The sequence below is a fragment of the Falco punctatus genome (genome assembly GCF_963210335.1).
Source record: "Falco punctatus genome assembly, chromosome: 2".
NCBI lineage: Eukaryota > Metazoa > Chordata > Aves > Falconiformes > Falconidae > Falco > Falco punctatus.
The window spans coordinates 20,119,886-20,137,978 of record NC_137581.1 but is presented as its reverse complement, the minus strand read 5'-3'; the positions used below and the strand labels follow the sequence as shown (position 1 = coordinate 20,137,978).

Here is an 18,093-nt window from a genome sequence, read left to right as displayed (position 1 = left end):
TAATAAGTATTTACATGGGCCACATTTCTTAATATTCACAATTACTTTATAGTGAGATTTGAACAACAAAGCTAAAGCCGTTCTTCACATTTATTTCATGAGGAAAATATTCTCTTAATTGTCTAATTTTACATGCTCTTCCAATAACTTATTTTTTCCATCTCCCTTCTCTTTGAGGGCCAGGAAAGTAAGAGGGTATAAGATGCCCACTTGCCTATTTCTTTACTGGTGCTGCTTTCATAGGGTTCACTTGTTCCAGGAAAAGCTTTTAGTTTGACACTCAGTCTTTCCCCTTTGGTACCACCACTATCTGGGGAGGAGAAAAAACCAACAACAGTTGAAGACATATAACATGCTGTTATGTTCTGTGAAATCATGATATAAGAACAACATAAATTCAGCTACTATCTGTCAAACAAGATTTGGATGAAACCATCTTTTCATGATGGATACAGTACTCATTTGTAATAGTGGTCATTAAAACACAATGGACACTGTGTCCACACGTGTTTTAATTTAAAAAAATATATACAGTCTTATTTACTTTGGAGTAAATGCATTAAAATATTTCTACTTCAACATTTCAGTTGCTTATAAATTACAGTCACATTTTGGAGTTAAAATAAGCATGACAAGTATAAACAGAGTCACAATGTATATGGATATTTCATATGTCTGTGTGCACTAATATATTAGTGTGATCCACCTGTTCAAAAGTGTCAATGTTACATACAACACTAATTTTGCTTTTAATTAGAAGAGTACATTTGGCATATGCTGTCTGCACGGCAGGCAGGCAGTGTTCATGTATACAGAGCATCCTGGCCCTGCATCTTGCTGTAAACACTGTGCTGGCAGCTCAGTTTGCAGCAGGGCCCCACGGAATGTGTTGGCTCCAAGGGCTGCCTCCTGCCCAGACAACATCAGATTAACATTCTCTTGCCACAGCAGTATTCCAGACACTTTAAATATTCTGTTCACCTCTGAATCTCTTTTTCAGATTCATGGCAAACTTTCAATTTCGGCTGCTACAACAAATTTTTATGCAATTTTTCTCTCCTAGGAGAAAATGTTTCATGTTTGGCTTGGTATATTTACAAGGCAGGACATGCCATGCAGCCAAATACAAACATGCTCATTTACAACATGAAACAATGCTGTTATTAGAAGTCTTCCATCTGTAAGGAGGAAAAATGGGTTTCATTCAGCAAACGTTAATTACAAAGTCTGGACTTGGCAACACTTTTCCATTGTCTTATTTACTATAAATGTTCTTTTTATAAATATTGTTAGTATTCAAAACCAAACAAACAACTTCCACAAAGATGACAAACCGTTATTTCTCTATAAATACTACTGCAGACTTCAGTTTACTCAGCTCTGAAATGAAAGACAATGTCTCTGCTCCAAGAAAGATCTAATACATGCAGTCACATGTCAACGTTTACAAGAGACAAATTACAGTTGAAATTTCAAAGCCAGGAAAATCTATTTTAATGTACTTCGATCTCCCTTGGATCAATTCATACCAACAGTTTCATGAAAGAAGCGGGTGCTTAACAAGGGATTTGAAGAAAAGGAAAGCAATCACTGGGTTTGACTGTGGGGGCTCAACCAAAGTGCTGTGAAATTACAAAAGGGCTGCCTCTTGATTTCAGCGGGCTTTGGACAGGCCTGCACATCAACAAGGTGAATGCTGAGAGCTTCAAAGATGGTGGGGTGAAAACATTTTGAGGACAGTTTAGAGGAGGATACAAAACGTTTAACAGGGAGAGAATGAGTAGGATAGAAGGTGGCAGTCTTGTGCAATGGAAAACAAGGAATTTACAAAACAAGGATAAAGTTGGAAGAAGCAGGAAGGAGATATAAAGACAGGAACAATACAGCAGGAGCTGTACTAGGGAAAAACTGATCAAAGAAACTCCATAGGTTTAATTGGTTGGTTCCAGAAAGGAAGAACTGGGTGTAATGAAAAGAGGAAGAAGATGGCATATCAAAGGATTTCAACTGTGAAGGAGAAGAACACCACTAGAGGAAGGTGAAAGATTTTATATTACCTGCAAGAGGAAGAAAAAAAGGATGGTAGACAAACATAATACCCAGAAATTACCTGTACATCTTACTGCCCTAAAACAAACAATTGAAAACAGAAGCTTTCTTGGGACATTCTGGGACCTTTAAGTTATATTAGGGCTACATCCATGAAGGCAGTAAAGCCAGATTTCCCTCCCTTTTCTTTCCCCATCTAGCAGCTGTACAACCCTTGAAGCATCTAAACCTCACCAGCTGCCCCCATCCCCACCCCCCCAACACCTGCATAGCTCTGAAGTTCCTTAAGCACTTACTGCTATGATTGAGTTGCCCAAAATGGCCATCCTGAGCAGCAAGACACCTGCAAGCTCCCATTTCCGACTGTCAGCCATTCAATAAATGGGATTGTGAATGCTGTGACAGTGAGCAAACGTTGCTGTTCAAGCAAATGCAGGTTTTTAGGCTTCAGGCTTGATTCAGTTACCAAAACACATTATTTACTGCACTTCATGAACTGAACCAAGTCATCAAAGGGTTAGATTAATGCTAGAATAGTGCAAGGGAAGCAGCAAGAACATATGACCAGGAATGTGAAAGGAAAGAAGCGCTGAGAGGGTCTGAACTGTTCTTTCCAGAAGCAGCAAGTTATTCGAACAAGTACATCCCACCTTGACTGAATACACCCTGGGAAAAACTATGAAGAGTAAGTGTCTATGGGCACAGCGTTGTCTTGACACTCAAGCAGCAAGAACACAGATGCCTTACTAGATTAAAGACCTATCTAAACTGGCTTATTGTCCATCCAAAAGAAAAAGATGATTAGAGAAGAGCATCGTAAGTAGAGCAAGCATATACAGTACCTCTCCAAGAATAATTTCCTAGCTTCCAACAATTTGTAAATCAAGGATGTGTTTGGGAAAGGGGGCAGCTCTTCATATTTAATAGTGGATTGATTGATTTATTCTCTAAGGACTTGTTCAGTCTTCCCTTGAGCCCCTGCAAAATCCAGAACAACCTGAGAGAAGGAGTTCCACCTCTTTCACTTTGAACTTACCAATCTAGCCCCGCCTCACCACAGAGAGGAGCACCCTGCCCTTTCTGCCCTCCATCACATCCCCCTCCACATGCTGTCAAGTGGTAGCAGGCTGTGCTGGAGTAGGTTACGATACGTTTAAAATAAATCAATAAAAACTTTTTCTGAAGGGGATCAGCAAGGTAATGCAGCTCACCTTACCTCTATATGACCATTATATCTACAGCAAGAGTGAAGGGAAGGTTAACACCTCTTCTGGTAGCAGCCCACAATTAGTTTAAATTAAGCTAATATGCAAAACTACATCAGGTCTCCATGGACTGTACTACACTCTGAGCATACCTAAAAATGTGGAAGAGCAGCACACTTTAAAGTACATCTGGAAGAAAGTAAGAGGTGGCTGACACCATCTATCTTCCACAATGTCAGCCAGCAGCTCAGGTCTGGCTCAATGCCTTCCTTCACCTGAGGGAGTCCAGACCCACAGTTCCATCCTTCAGGAGCAATGTCCTCGTTGTTGAGCTATTTGGGGCAAAGCTTTTCCTTGACACTCTGCCATGGGATACAGGATTTGGCTGCCATTACAACAGCTATTAAAAATTCTGCTGACCATATAACATGAATAGCCAGAAGTTTAAATCTCACCTTGAAATTACTTTTTGTAGGTCATAGTAGATCATCTACATAGTAGATGAATCACCTATATGTTTTTATTCAGTGTACATACATACATAATTTGGCCAATGTTAAGGAATATAAGTTTGCAATGTAGACTTCTGGATTTTTATATTCTACAGTGAAGAGAACTTCACGGTAGGAACTGTTTTTAAAGCATTTTATCAGACATGCATACTTTTGGCAGGTGAGTTTTACAGTTTCTACTCACTGTCCCCTGCCCGCCTGCCCCCCTCTCTCAGATACCGGAAAAAGATTTTATATACATTCCAGCTTTTGAATTGTGGGAATGAAACTAACTTTCACTAAAGTAATACACAGAAGAAAACAAAGCGAACAATAGGACAAAGGATAATAATAAAAACTGCACAAAAAGCTTTTTTTTGGTAGTTTTTCTCTACTAATAGTACAGCTTTGAGTGTTAACTTCTGTTTGATTGCACTTGCAATCAAAGGACTACAGGTAGACATTTCTCAAACTGCAAATTCATTCTACCTGCATTATGCAAGTAACTGTACAAACACATGCTCCCAATTAAATAAAGATTTTTGAATAATGGAAGACTACTGCTGAATTAAACTGCTATCTGTATCTAAGGAAACCTTCACCGCAACTAGTACATGCTCCTTATTTTTTTTTTACTTAAAATGACTCAACAGTTACTCTGTAATATGATTATACCTGAGACTTGGATTATCATGCTGACATTATCTTTCCCTCACAGTCTGTGTTCAATAGCCTTAACTGAGAACTAGGCATATAAAGACATAAATCATATACTCTGCATGCTAACATCTTTTACAGCACATTCCTTCCTCTCATTCATTTAAAAACCATGTCCATATACCTAGGATATTTAATTTACTGTATTAGAAGTACTGTATGCTCTGTTCATTCAGATTTGTTCAACTTTCTACAAAAACTAATTTAAACTAATTCCTCCACATACAATTTAAAGGGGGAAAAATTATTCTTTTTTCATATATATATGTATGTTCATATATATGTAAACAAAGTATAAACTTAGCTTAAAAAATGGTTAATTTTATATAGCAGAATAATGAATAACGCAGCATACTGCAAAAGTAATCCTGTTTTGGAATAATCCTATTTTAAGTAGTGATATCTAGCAAAATAGATTCTATCTTTTTAAGTGTTTCGGTACTTCCTACTAAGCAAGATATCTGTGTGTATATCACTTCAACCAATAAAATCCACGATATTTATACTTATTTTTTAAAGGAATTGCACTAGTTGCAATAACAGTGATAAGACTACTGCATTTGAAATTCCTCTAGTATGACAAAAGACATAAATCAGAATTCTTAGTACCATTTTACTCATCAGGAAAAGACATCAAAGGGTAAGGTTGTCTGGTAATCCACCTCCTTTGTAAAATGTTTATGTAATGAAGTGCATAGTGGGCTAACGCTTTCAAAGACTACGGATGCTTCACTAAATCCAGAATGTGTTTAAATGCGGCTCTGTGTATCTTTCATCTTTGGGATGAAGACACCATTTTTGGAGAAGAGAGTGCTTTGGTTCGGTTTGACCAAAAAGAACAGTACGTTCAGCACAGCAGGCAAAGCAACATATTAAAACTGAGAAACAGCATGGGAAGCAGATGCAATTTTTAACTCTGCTGCAGTTAATTTTGGTTTGAAATTCTGTTGAATTAAAATTGTTCGTGGTATGTCAGTTCGGCAAACTCCTTAGGTGAGCTCAGATGCAGAAAACAAGTTAAGATGTTTTCTTCACTCATATTTTCCCTGTCTGTTAAATTATTGTTTTTTCCCCACACACAACCAATGGAACCATCCCACAACTATTTCTAATTAATGAGGCATCAAAGGCACACAAAGCCTAGAAAATATAAGTGATTGTGAAGTCCTGGCTGCAGGGTAACAAAAGAATCTCTTGCCTCTATCACAGCCAAGATTATTTGAGATTCTTATAGCCCTAACATCTATAATGTGCTTCCAAATTATATGAGGACATCCCTATGGCCAGTAAAGGGTGTTTGGATATGGGATGTTTGTTTGGGATAGACAAACACATTTCTCCACTGACAATTTCACAGGTTAGATGAAAAAGGGAAAAGACACCTAAATTATTCTTCTGCGGTTTCCTTTTCAAATTCATCTGGGCAGGCTTAGGTAAAAAGGAGAATGCAAAGTGCTCAGCCTTTCATCTTCTGAATTCAACACCACTTCTCTGGGCTGCTCTCTGAGACTGCATGGCTCCTCTCAGCCAGTACAAAACTTCCCATTCAGACAGCAGGGCAAACGCAGAGACCAAGTAAACACTGCTGTGGTAATGTATTCCTTAAAGTCATACTTTACCTATGAAAGGCCTTATGCTTTTGAACAGTAAAAATCTCTTGAGGTAGTAAAAACCACAGTGTCCTAACTTCCAAATTCTGGATATTACTATCATATCTCTGCAAAACACAAAAAAACTGAGTATGAAACCAAGAAAAGATTATTGCAAAGGAAATATTTGAGAACTGTCTAAACTCAGATGTACTGTTAGTTCCCTTCAGATTTTTTTAGTTTGTTTTTCTTCTTTTTTTCCTTTGTCCTTTTTTAAATTAAAAAGAAGAATTTTAAGAGAGTGTATCAATGTCATCTACTTCCAACAGGAATAAAAAAGACTGAAAATCATAAATCTGATAATTGTGGGGATAACAAAGTTTCGTTGTTTTACAATAAGAGTGAACAAATGTGTTCAGTTTTGGGTAGGCATTTTAGATTTAATGCTTATCCTTCTCACAAGACCAGAGCAGACTTTAACTGACATTGATATAGAGGTCAGTTTTCTTAGTCTCCCTTTTTCCATTCTGTCTACCATCCATGCACAGATGGATAGATAATCATATTCTTCAAATTACGCTTTAATGCATCTCATGCACCTTCTTTTTTAATTTATATTGCCAAAGTTGTAGGTGTCCTATGAAGTACAAACCCAACTGACTCAGTTCTCTTTCCTCTTATCTTGCTCTTTAAAAGCAATTCTAGGAGGAACTCCTAAAACAAGGAAGCCTGAATTATTAATACTCCTAATATAAATAGCTGCATAGGGACAAAATACTTTGGGGGTGGAGGCAGAATCTGTTAGGAATGCCAGCAAGGATAGGGACAGTGAGCTGGTAAGAGGAAAGAAATAAAACATTCATCACACCTAAAATATTTGGAATGTATACACACTTCATTTAGCTAGTAAGTACTAAACTAAGGAGGATTCCATGCTTCGCTGGATTCAGTAACGAAGGCAAATCCCTCATACAGCGTAGGAAAATGATCCCTTTAGGTCTTGGCAACACCAGTGGAAAAGACTAATCTTAAAATGTATACAAATGATCTTTTTTATTATTTTGAAGCTATTATTTTATCAATAGTGTATTAAGATTCTGAAATAAAATAACCGTGTTTATATTTCATATGCATCTTCAAACTGGCCATATACAGAAATCTGAAAAATACAGACTCATAACCACCAAGCTTTGGGCAAAATAATGTCTGGGTCTTCGCGTTTCTCTCAGGCACCCTCAGTAAAACGTAGACACACTACAACATAGTCCTTAACATCTGTTACCATGACCGTGCAGTTTCTTCACTGATAAGGTTCCCCAGAATCAACATTACTAGTTAAAAAAATGCATAATGCCTTTGATGCCTTCTAAAAATACATGTTAGTACAGCTCACCACAACTTTTAATTAGGAATCCCAGCAGAAAGTTAACTCCAGGCTCAATACAGGACCTTCTTTGTACATCTGCTTGTTTGCAGAGTCATTTCCAGAAAGGCTGGATCTTTGACACTGTATTTGTATAACGGAGACCTCCCAAAAATGCTTTTATACAGATTTGGTCCCAAATTCCGTTTTTTCCCATTCTTTCATGAATTTGACATAATATCTTGAGCAACAATCTAAGAATTATTGATAGGACAAATTCTAGGTCAGTTCTGACCCTGCTTACCCTCTCATCCTCTTTATGTTACCATCCTAAATGTCTGCATTCGCTCTTTGCCCATTACTCTTTCCCCCCCATACCGAGAGTAATACCTTGGAATTACTAGAGCTTGCAGTCAAAGTTCCTCATGCTCAACTTTGGAAGGGAGAGGAAGGGATTTTTTTTTTTTTTTTTAATTTAAGAAAAAGACAACTCATAGATTATAATTCTGTCTTTAAAAGAAGTATTGCCAAACTGGTAGTTTGGGGGGATTAACATTGTCTTAGCATTTTTCCATCTTGACTGTTACTTATATGCTCTTTTGCTAAATTACTGACTCACTCCTTCTAACATACCCTTTTTTCACTAATGAGGATAGAGATAATTACAAAATACAGCTGTAAGAAAAGAGAACCTTTCTGCTCTTTGCCTATATGTCTGATGCAATGTTTTGCACAACTGTAAATACCCTTGCCTGCTACCAATGCTGCTCTTAATTTCCATTTATTATAAGCCAAAGTGGATCTCCACTTTACGACAGAAATCAGGGAACGATGCTTTCTTACACTGCTGTTTTGCTAGCACCTCCAGCTGGCTGCCTGATCATAGGGCTTATGTAAAAAAGGAGAGGCCAGAAACATTTCCATCCCTCTCTGCTACCAAAATAAGGAATTTCACCCCAAGAATTACTTTGGCCTGAGGCCCAGAACAGGTAAAATTCAATCCTAGGTGAATGGTGTTTTTCCTACATATCAAGAAATGATTTAAAAGTTCTCTAGTAAAACTACTGGGCTGAAAAAGGAATGAAATTTCTCTTAAGTACCCAACACTCATTCTTAACCCTTAGAGAACCCAGGAGAACACTCTTCATAAATCTAACATGACTTTTCATGACCCTACAGAATTGGATAAGTATAGTAAAGCATCTGCTATGTAGGTGGAGAAATAAGATTAACAGGTAAGAAAAAAAAAATCCATACATTATTTCTCTGTAAAAGGAAGAGAAGAGAAGCAAGAATTTATAGGGCTTATCTTTTTACGAGACCCACTGATATTAAGATAAACCAAAAGCAGAATACAAAGAAACAATTTCCTTTTTGGGTCAAAATAGGGATTTTTATTTTTTTCCCCAGGTGGCTGAAGTAGCTTAAAGTCTGCTAGATTCCTTAGCACAGCAGTGGGGAACAGTTAGGTTTAACATTACTAACATTTCATGGATTTAATAATGTGAGGGGAAAATCATTAACTCAGCAATATGCAGACTACCTAGTGCAGAAAAGATGAAACAGTCCAGTTTCCAGAGGTAGAGTTTTACAACTTATGAAAGTCAGCATTGTAAATCGATAGCAGCAGAGAAACTAGTAGTCAAAAGCAAGCTTTCCTCTATCAAAGATGCTAGTACTTCACTCTGCTATACTGGGAAAAGGGGAAGAGGGAGCTCAAAGACAGCATGGGTGTGTTTTCCTTATTTATGGAGTTGGTTGCACAAAATAGCCTCTTGTACTTGTAACAAACACCTAATGTAATATACAAGACGGTGGACACAAAATTCCCTTTCCTCCATGTTAAATAAAGACACAACAAATTCCTGTTTTTCATGGCTTACATGTTCTGCTTTGTTATAATAAATGATTCCTTATAGTAAATATTCCAAAGTTAATGGGACAAAAAAGTTCAAGTCAAGAGTAGTGAAAACAAGTAGAAATTTAGCTTTTGGAATACACTGAGATCTGTATATAAAGTACAAACCTTAGACCAAATCCATCTATACTGGTTGAGGTTTCATACAGCAATGAGATTATCAAAATTATCAAAAGGCATGAAACAAAATTTGTGAAGTACTCGCATATTACTCAATGCATATTTGTGTGCATTTCAGAATGTAAACTGCTTTTACAAACACTGTAAGGAAAACTGTTTTCTTTAGGATCATGACAAATCTGATGTTTAAGCATTAAGTACTTACTGGTATCACCAGCAACATTTCCTTCTCTGCGGCTATGTGCGCTGCCATCTCTGCCAGATTTAATGCGCTGGAGAACAGTGAAAAAGATTTGAAAAGAACAGAACAAACTCCCCATTTAGAAATATACATTAGAGATAATCACTGAAAACTCAACCTAGCTTTTATTAATAAAACAGTAGAAGAACATTAAACTAGGCTTACTACGCTTTAACTAATAAACCTTGGTTTTTCAATGCACAAAACAGTCCTTAAAATCAATGTTAAATCCAACGTTTACATAAAATGAGTTCTATGAAATTCAAACAGAAAATCTCAATAAATTATTTTTCTTCAGATAAAATTTATACAAGGAACGTGCATAAAAATAGTTCAGATGTACTTTTGTAAAGTACAGCTGAAAAAACAGGCAACATAGCCCTTCTTGCATGAGTTCAAAGTAGCCCCTGCCTATTAATGTCTTTTAAATCCCACAAGCGTTTTATTATTGTAAAGATTCAAAGCGGGGAAAGTAGGGAAATCTATAAAAAGAGCTATTCACCCCATAGATCTTAAATTCTGAATACTTGGCACAGCACTGTACTTCACAGCAAAATTTAATTTGCTGTTGAGTGTTAAATGCAAGATAAAGGTGAAGGTAAATACCTGAAAAGCTGTGTTTGAAAAGTCAGCTCTCTTGCACTGAGGAAGGCACCATAAACATCTTCCAGCTGTGTTTTTTTTTAGTGTTATTTGAAAACTTTTAACAGTTTATCAAAGCAATACCTCTGTATCCCATGACAGACTCTGCTTCTGGCAAAACACCAAGTTTCTCATGCATGTATCTTGTCAATTACAAGAAGGTACATCTCTGTGAGGGACTTTTTGATGGGTAGGTACAAAACCTTGGTATTTAAAGCACTCGGCTGTTAATAAACTAATCTCTGCATCTCATTCCAAAATATGAATTCAGGATCTGATTAAAACACATGTGCGCACCACCTAACCATGTATTCAGGTCAATTACCGTAGCTTCTTCACTCATTTTTCACCAGAAAAACCTCACAGAGTCTGGCAAAGTTAGAATGACAGAGAAGTGAAAGAACCTTCAAGATTCATGCCACGAGAAAAAGGAATAACCCTTAAATCAAAACTCACAGGAGTCAGACATGAAAGCAGAGCCTAGCATGAAACCAGGAATGGTCTTGGAGTGATCCAGTTGGGGATCAAAATTTCTCATAATTTTTATTTATTTTGGAAAACCCTCAAGTCTAAAATATGTTCTCTGAATGCTGGATTAAATATCCTATTCACAGTCCAGTGAAGTAGCATATATCAGCCCTTCAGGAAGCACATTCAGACTCCCCAGATGCTGAATGACTGACAACAAGTCTGCCAGCGGAAGCTCAGCTGCTGTCTCTCAGAGGGAAGCGGTCTCTACATGACAGTGCCCTTGTGGCATTTGCATCCTAGGACCTTACTCCCAAAACGTTACAGAAGTACTACAGCTTAAGCATATGACTAATTCCTGTAAAGTTCCAAGTGAGTAGTTCATAAGTCATCCTATACTGAAAGCAGACATTTAAAATAGGTCCAATGATTTCCACCCTAAAACTGCCTATTTCTCTCCCATGACTGCAAAAGACATTTAGGATGATTAGTCCATATGCAGATGCCTGAAGGTAAAGGCAGTAAGTCCCTCGCAGCAATCCTACCTATCATCACTGCTTCACACCACACCCAATCAGTCCCTCATTATCAGTCATTAAGCTCACTTAACGGAAATAAATAGTAATGTGTGTATACATCAGTGCCAAGAAGGTTGTGTGAACTTTTACACCATTACCTGTTGTCTTTAAACTGAAACATGAAAAAAGGAAGATTAATGCAGTAAAAACCAAACAAACCCACCCAGCCACCAACATACAAAGGTTACAGTAAAAATCCAATCCTGTAAGAGGCAGGGAGAAAAATTTCTACAGGGAACGAACCCCACAGATGTTCCCAGATTCTTGGCTGGAAGTATTTAACAACTTGTCCCTGTTTGAGAACTGAGTGAAATAAGTACTCAAGAATATTTATTTTGGAATAAACTCCATGTGGATATACTTATTCTCGAAAAACAATGCCAGAGTAGCAAATTCTGATAAATTTCTACAGGAAGACTAAGTCTGTGTGCAGACTTTGAAATGTAGGTGTATTACACTAGCATTTATCTATTTTCTCTTTACTGGGTGCAATCAAGAAATCACAGGTTAGTCTGAAACTGGGAGCAGGAATTGAACTATATCTGGTATTGCTAACTGAAACCATTGTTCCTATTGGAAACTTACATGGTGAAATATTAAAATTTGGTAATTTTAGAACTTGAAAGTATAGTTTATGACTATATGCTCATGGATGACAGTTGGCATTTCTTAGGACAAAAATACCTAGTAATTTCCAAAGCCAGATGGTAGTCATAAGACTGAAAAACCACACACACCCCCCAACCGAGCAAACAACAAAAAAAATATACCCAAACCCAAAACCAGAGGATGGGAACCCAGGTGTAATACCAATAGCAAAAAGACACACAGTCACAGAAAGATATTCAATCTCTACTACAGGACAGCAGTACACTAAATCGCAGCACATTCTAAAATATCTTTCTTTTCTTAAGAGTCTTTGTTCCTTTACATCTACAATGGTGTCGATTTTTAAGAAAACTGGGTAAGTGGATTCCTTGGAGGGGTAGAAAAAGTTGTTCCTTTTCTTGAGGAGACACTGAACTTGGGGAGATTTCAGAGTGTGACAGACAAGAGAGCCAGAAGAGGGAGATGGGCCCACGTCTCTCCCTGACAAGGCACTGCAAGAAGGAGCAGGAAGCAACTGATCAAGTTTCAAAGGTTCTGAAGAGAACGTACCAGGAACTGCAGGGGCAGAATTTTGCTGCCATTCAGAAGCTCACTGAGCTTACTCAAGCTGGAAGCATGTGCCCACCTGGCAGGGATGAAGCTGACTGAGCTGACCACAAACCTGCTTGATTTCTATTGTTGGTGATGGGTTTGAGGGGGCAGGGCAGGGCTGAGGGGGTTGTTTTGTTTGGGGTTTGTTTGGTTTTTTTAAACCTACTGCATTTCAGTTTTCTCTGTTTATAAAAAAGTTGGTTTAGTTTAAATTATAATAGGATCGGGCTTACTTGAATTTAAAAGCCTGTTTTCTGGGCAACAAACTATAGGAAAATATTTAGGCAGATCTACCTTAAGGCTTTGACTAGTTGGAAGTGCCATCATAGATACCTTATTCTCCCCCTCTACTCCACTCTTATGAGACCCCACCTGGAGTGCTGCACTCAGCTCTGGAGTCCTTCGCACAGGAAAGACATGGACCTGTTAGAGCCGGGCCAGAGGAGAGCTACAAAATTGATCTGAGGGCTGGAGCAGCTCTCCTGTGAAGACGGGCTGAGAGAGTTGGGGTTGTTCAGCCTGGAGAAGAGAAGGCTCTGGGGACACCTTATTGTAGCCTTTCAGTGCTTAAAGGAGGCTCATAAGAAAGATACGGACAAACCTCTTACCAAGGCCTCTAGTGACAGGACCAGGGGCAATGGTTTTAAACTGAAAGAGTGTAGACTTACACTGGGCACAAGGAAAAAAATAAAAATTATGGTGAGGATGGTGAGGCACTGGCACAGGTTGCCCAGAGCAGCTGTGGCTGCCCCATCCCTGGCAGTGCTCAAGGCCAGGCTGGATGGGGCTGTGAGCAGCCTGGTCTGGTGGGAGGTGTCCCTGCCCATGGCAGGGGGGTGGGACTAGGCGATCTTTAAAGGTCCTTTCCAACCTGAACCACTCTCTGATTCTGCTTTACAAGGTTAGTTTTGTGACAGGACAGAGTCACCAGACTCTTAACAGGAATACTGAAATGTAATACAAACAGTGAGTTTTCCATGCCATGGCTGAATTACGATCACTACTGAAGTCTGAACGGCCTAAAATAACTATGCCATAACGTGTGCTACCATGCATCTGTACTGGGTTCCGTTGATACCTCTGTCATTAAGGTACTACTCAATGAAGTCCCTTAACACAATGTAGTCTGAATAAAAAAAACCCACCATAATTTAAACTTAATTTCTGTGTTATTAAAATCTTAAATAACTTTTTTTTTTTTTTTAATATGCTACTGGTAGCTTTTTTCCCCACCAGGAAGTATAGAAACGTGTTCAGGAAAGCTCCCACGTCCAACATGAAATAAACAGGAGGATGTGACAATTTTACTTTTACTTTTTTTTTTTTCTTAAACATATTCAGACATTAACTTTCTTAAAAGGAAAAAAGTGGTTTCCTTAGAATTCTCAACATTTGCAGATCTATGGTACATAATTAATATATTCAGTGTAAAAAAAATACTGGAATTATATGCAAGGAAATAGATAACCTCTCCATCTCCAGGGACCTCTCTCTTACCAGCTAAAAAATAATCCCATTTTAACTGGTTTCATCTCTGAACTTTCCAGAGTAAGGCCCTGAGGTATTGGAAGTTATTGCAAAGAACTATTTATATCACTGACATTGAACTGATATTCCCTAGAAACCAAGCAAAGCCTGTTTAACACACTTCAGAGAGATCTCTTAATTATGAGTTTTGCAGAACAGGAACATTACATCTGGTCATCTGTTTTGCTTACTGATACCACTATAGGTGAGACACGGAGGAATATTAGTCCCACTACATTTGTGGGATGCCTTCTTTCGTCCATTTTTCCAAGTGCTTTAAATTTTACATTTACTGAAAAGCCAAACCAATATACTTCAACTCACCCCACAAAGTAAGATTGTAGCATAAATTTGGAATCCTTTGATCAGTGTTTCCATTTGTCAATTTAATTTTTAAAATGTACTAGCATACATGTATATACTCAAACTCTCTGGAATTGAAGTAACTAAGGATGCACTTACACGTTATCTGACATCAAAAGGGAGCCAGTAAGTGTTACTAGGGTCAGAGTAAATCAGGTAAAACTTACTGTGTCCTAATGTGACTACGTAGCTTTGAGGCAATACACTGGATAGGAAGAGCAAGCTTGAACAGGTGGCAGCTCAACAGCATGGATAATGCTTTCCAAACAGGTAGTTGATCTTAATTTTAAAATCTTACTTTATCACAGAAATACCATGAAAACGATGCACATACGTGCACACGCATGCTCACTTTTCTGAACAGAAGGCAAGTTACGATCTCATACCTTTCACAGTCTGTAGCTTTTCCATTTTTTTTTTTTTCAGTTTAAAAATTGTCACCAACATGAATAATTTACTTCTACCTACGTAATCTGTCAATGTCACAGCTTTGTATATAGCTAAAAGGAGTTCTACGCGGACAAATTCTTAGGCTCCCCTTCTCTCCCTATAGTTGCATTATTACTTGGCTCATAAATACACTTTATGCAGTCTGGCAAGTAAGTAGGAAAGACGACATTCCAGAGATATTGAATTATGTGGGTGGCTCCAACATTCCCATCACATCCACATAACCCATCTTTCACCAGTATTTTAAAAATTACAGAAAAACCAGTGCTCAAAAACTGTGCAGACAGATATAAGGCCGATGAGTAATTCAAAACTAAAAACCTGAAAAACCACAAACCACAAGCCTCTCTAAACTAGAAAGTTAATACACATTTTATCTTGAAGTATCACAAACAGTATTTTAGCTTCATCTATGTACATGCAGTGATACTGTATAATCACAGAAAGAAACAAGCTTACCTGCTCTCTTATTTCTTTTAATTTTTCTACTTTCTTGAGCTTTGTCATATATTCCTGGACTTCCTTCAGCCCCATATCTGTGCAGAGGCGAACTAAAAATCGGAGGCCTAAATGAAAAGCAAAACCATTAAAAAAAGGCTTACAAGCAAGTCAAACTACAAGTGCACTGTAACACAACTGGACATACAGAAGAGCAAATAACACAAATACTGTGAGTACAAGGTGACTCTACCTTGTGTTGTGATATTTTTCAAATAATTCAACATTTTCTGTGATGTAACATCTATATCCATGAATAGTACAATACATTTATATATGTGGAAGGCACAAGACATACTAACTCATCTGGATCACAGCTCCTGACACTTGTAAAATATTTTGGAAACTGGAAAGCGTAATAATGACACTAAGTTATTACCGAGGAGCCACTATCAATGGCATTTTGTTAAAAATAATTTTACAAATACCAAGTGAATCAGAATGGTTTGGTTTTTCCTGTTGCTGTGGTTGATTTTTTTAAAGATTAGTATTTATAGAATTAAAAAACCAACAAACTAGACATGAAGATTGAGTGTAACTGTATGATGGAACAAAAAAAAAACCAACCCTAAAACCGATCTCCTGAGACACTATACCAAACTCTGAAAACATTGTTGCTATTCCTATGCGTGCGTCCACATACCTTTGAAAACTGCCTCTGAAGCGGAAACAAGCGTGACATGACCATTACTGTCCTGACTGCTTTCACAAATACCTTATTTTTCTTTTTGTGCTAAGTTACTTTTCTGCTGGTTTAGGGAGCTGAACCTGTTCACTGAGGGATCAGATAAGCACCAGAATGTGCATAAGATGGCTGCGAGCACACAGCCAGGGAAGGATGAGTGAAGAACCATTGTTTCAGAAGCAGAAAACTTTAAAATCAGTTAAATTGTCTTGTCTAACTCCTGCCTTTGTTTCATAATTTGTAGAAACTACATTCAGAAAAATATAAGCATTCAGAAAGGTTTAATAAATAATCTACCCCTATGAAACATGTCTGACCAACACGAACATGACAGTTTGCTTTTAACTTCAAGGAATAACAGTATCACATTTCTCTCGTACAACAGAGCTGTATGAGTCCTTTCAAAAAGTAGCACATTTGTTAAAGCAGAACAATACAATTTTATTTTGAAATACAGTGAATGTTCTTCTCACATAGCATTTAAAAGCATAGGTTTGCTGGTGACAATCCTATATTTTAGAATTAGTGAGGCACTGTGTGGGATGTAAGAGGATTGTTTCCACAGCCAGTGACAACCCCTATTTTCTACAGGGCTTTTTCATTTATAGTACAGATGAGACTGATTCTGCAAAATACTCTTTGAAGTTCTGTTTCCTCTAGTTTGGTTTGAAACTCTCTATTGATTTTCCAGAGATTGGCTGACCAACTGTACTTAAAAATGCCAACAACAAAATCTCACCCTCTACAACATCTGGGAAAGCCTGGATTTTGCAAAACAGTTGCTAAGATTTTCTCCTACCTAGAAACTTTGAGCAGGAGTTTTAACCAGCAGGGACTAGAAGTAAAATACATATACATTTCATCATGAGAGATTAAATAAGTAACATAGTTAGAAAACGTAGGAAGTATGATTGAGAAAACTCAACCAATCTGCTGAAGTTTATTTTAATCTCTCTCCTCCAGCATTACCCTAATATTTCTTAAATCATGGTTTAGTGTTGTCACAGAAAACATGCAGCAGTAGCATGAATAAAAATTTTAATTCATGAAAAGATTTTCATATGAAAAATACTTCCATCACGCCATTACTAACACAAATATTCAATGCAACAAAGTTTCCTTTGATAGTTGTACCACTCAATAAAACAACTTACATTCAACATTCTCTGGGAATTTTCTGTGAATTACTTTGTATTTCTCTAGAGCTTTCTGGTAGTTACCTGCAAAGAAAACAAACATCTCCTACCCACATACCCAAACATAAAAAGGAATACCTGATGAGAAACTGATACAGTTAAACATCACCTTTTTAGTTTGGGTACCTGATTTAGTATTACAAGATCAAACCTGATAAAACCAAACTTAATATTCTTTAAATACTGATAGAAAAAATTAAGAGCATCTAAACCCAGACCAAATTACTTCATAAATAACAAAATTAACGAAGAGGAGTTTCCCGATTTTTGTGCTTTATTGACCTGCCTCTAGAACCCCATTGTTCTATGGCACACCTACTAGACAAGCTGTATCAAGCATACCAGGGCTTATCTAAGGCTGCAGATGTACAGATTGGTCAAACAGAAATCTAACAGCTGAGCTCTGCCTGTCCTTCCTTACCACCAGAATACTAACCGGGTCTCTCTCCTTTGCCCAGATCTGGTAGTGAAGTAATTACTCTTTAAGACTTTTGCCTTCAGTTTTGGCTCAGCTTGATTATTATGGAAAGGACTGATAAAACCTGTGGATCTAAAACCTCATATCCATAAAACACCTGACAAAAAAGTTTGTTGAGATATCACTATTTTTGTTTTCCTAGTGTGAGGTATAGATCTAACTGACCTGCTATGTGTTAATATGGTAAGCTGGGAATTTTGCCAATCAATCATAAATGATCTAAAAAGCAGCCAAAACCATTGTGCTTCTTTGCTGGGAAAACAGTTAATCTGTCTAGTTTTGAGTGGTGCTGACTGTTCTTAATTCACTGACTTC

At 37.5% G+C, this 18,093-nt stretch overlaps 1 protein-coding gene across 5 annotated transcripts in view; it reads right to left on the bottom strand.

Moving 5' to 3' along the window:
- The window catches only part of IFT88 (intraflagellar transport 88), a 57,923-nt gene that overhangs the window by 7,141 nt on the left and 32,689 nt on the right, over positions 1 to 18,093 (bottom strand). For all 5 annotated transcript variants that reach the window (XM_080374611.1, XM_080374612.1, XM_080374614.1 and 2 more), the window contains 4 exons: positions 17,259 to 17,324; positions 15,381 to 15,487; positions 9,658 to 9,724; positions 215 to 310 (listed from right to left, as the gene is read on the bottom strand). In XM_080374611.1, the coding sequence (XP_080230737.1) occupies positions 215 to 310; positions 9,658 to 9,724; positions 15,381 to 15,487; positions 17,259 to 17,324 (336 nt within the window). The remainder of the gene's footprint in view (positions 1 to 214; positions 311 to 9,657; positions 9,725 to 15,380; positions 15,488 to 17,258; positions 17,325 to 18,093) is intronic.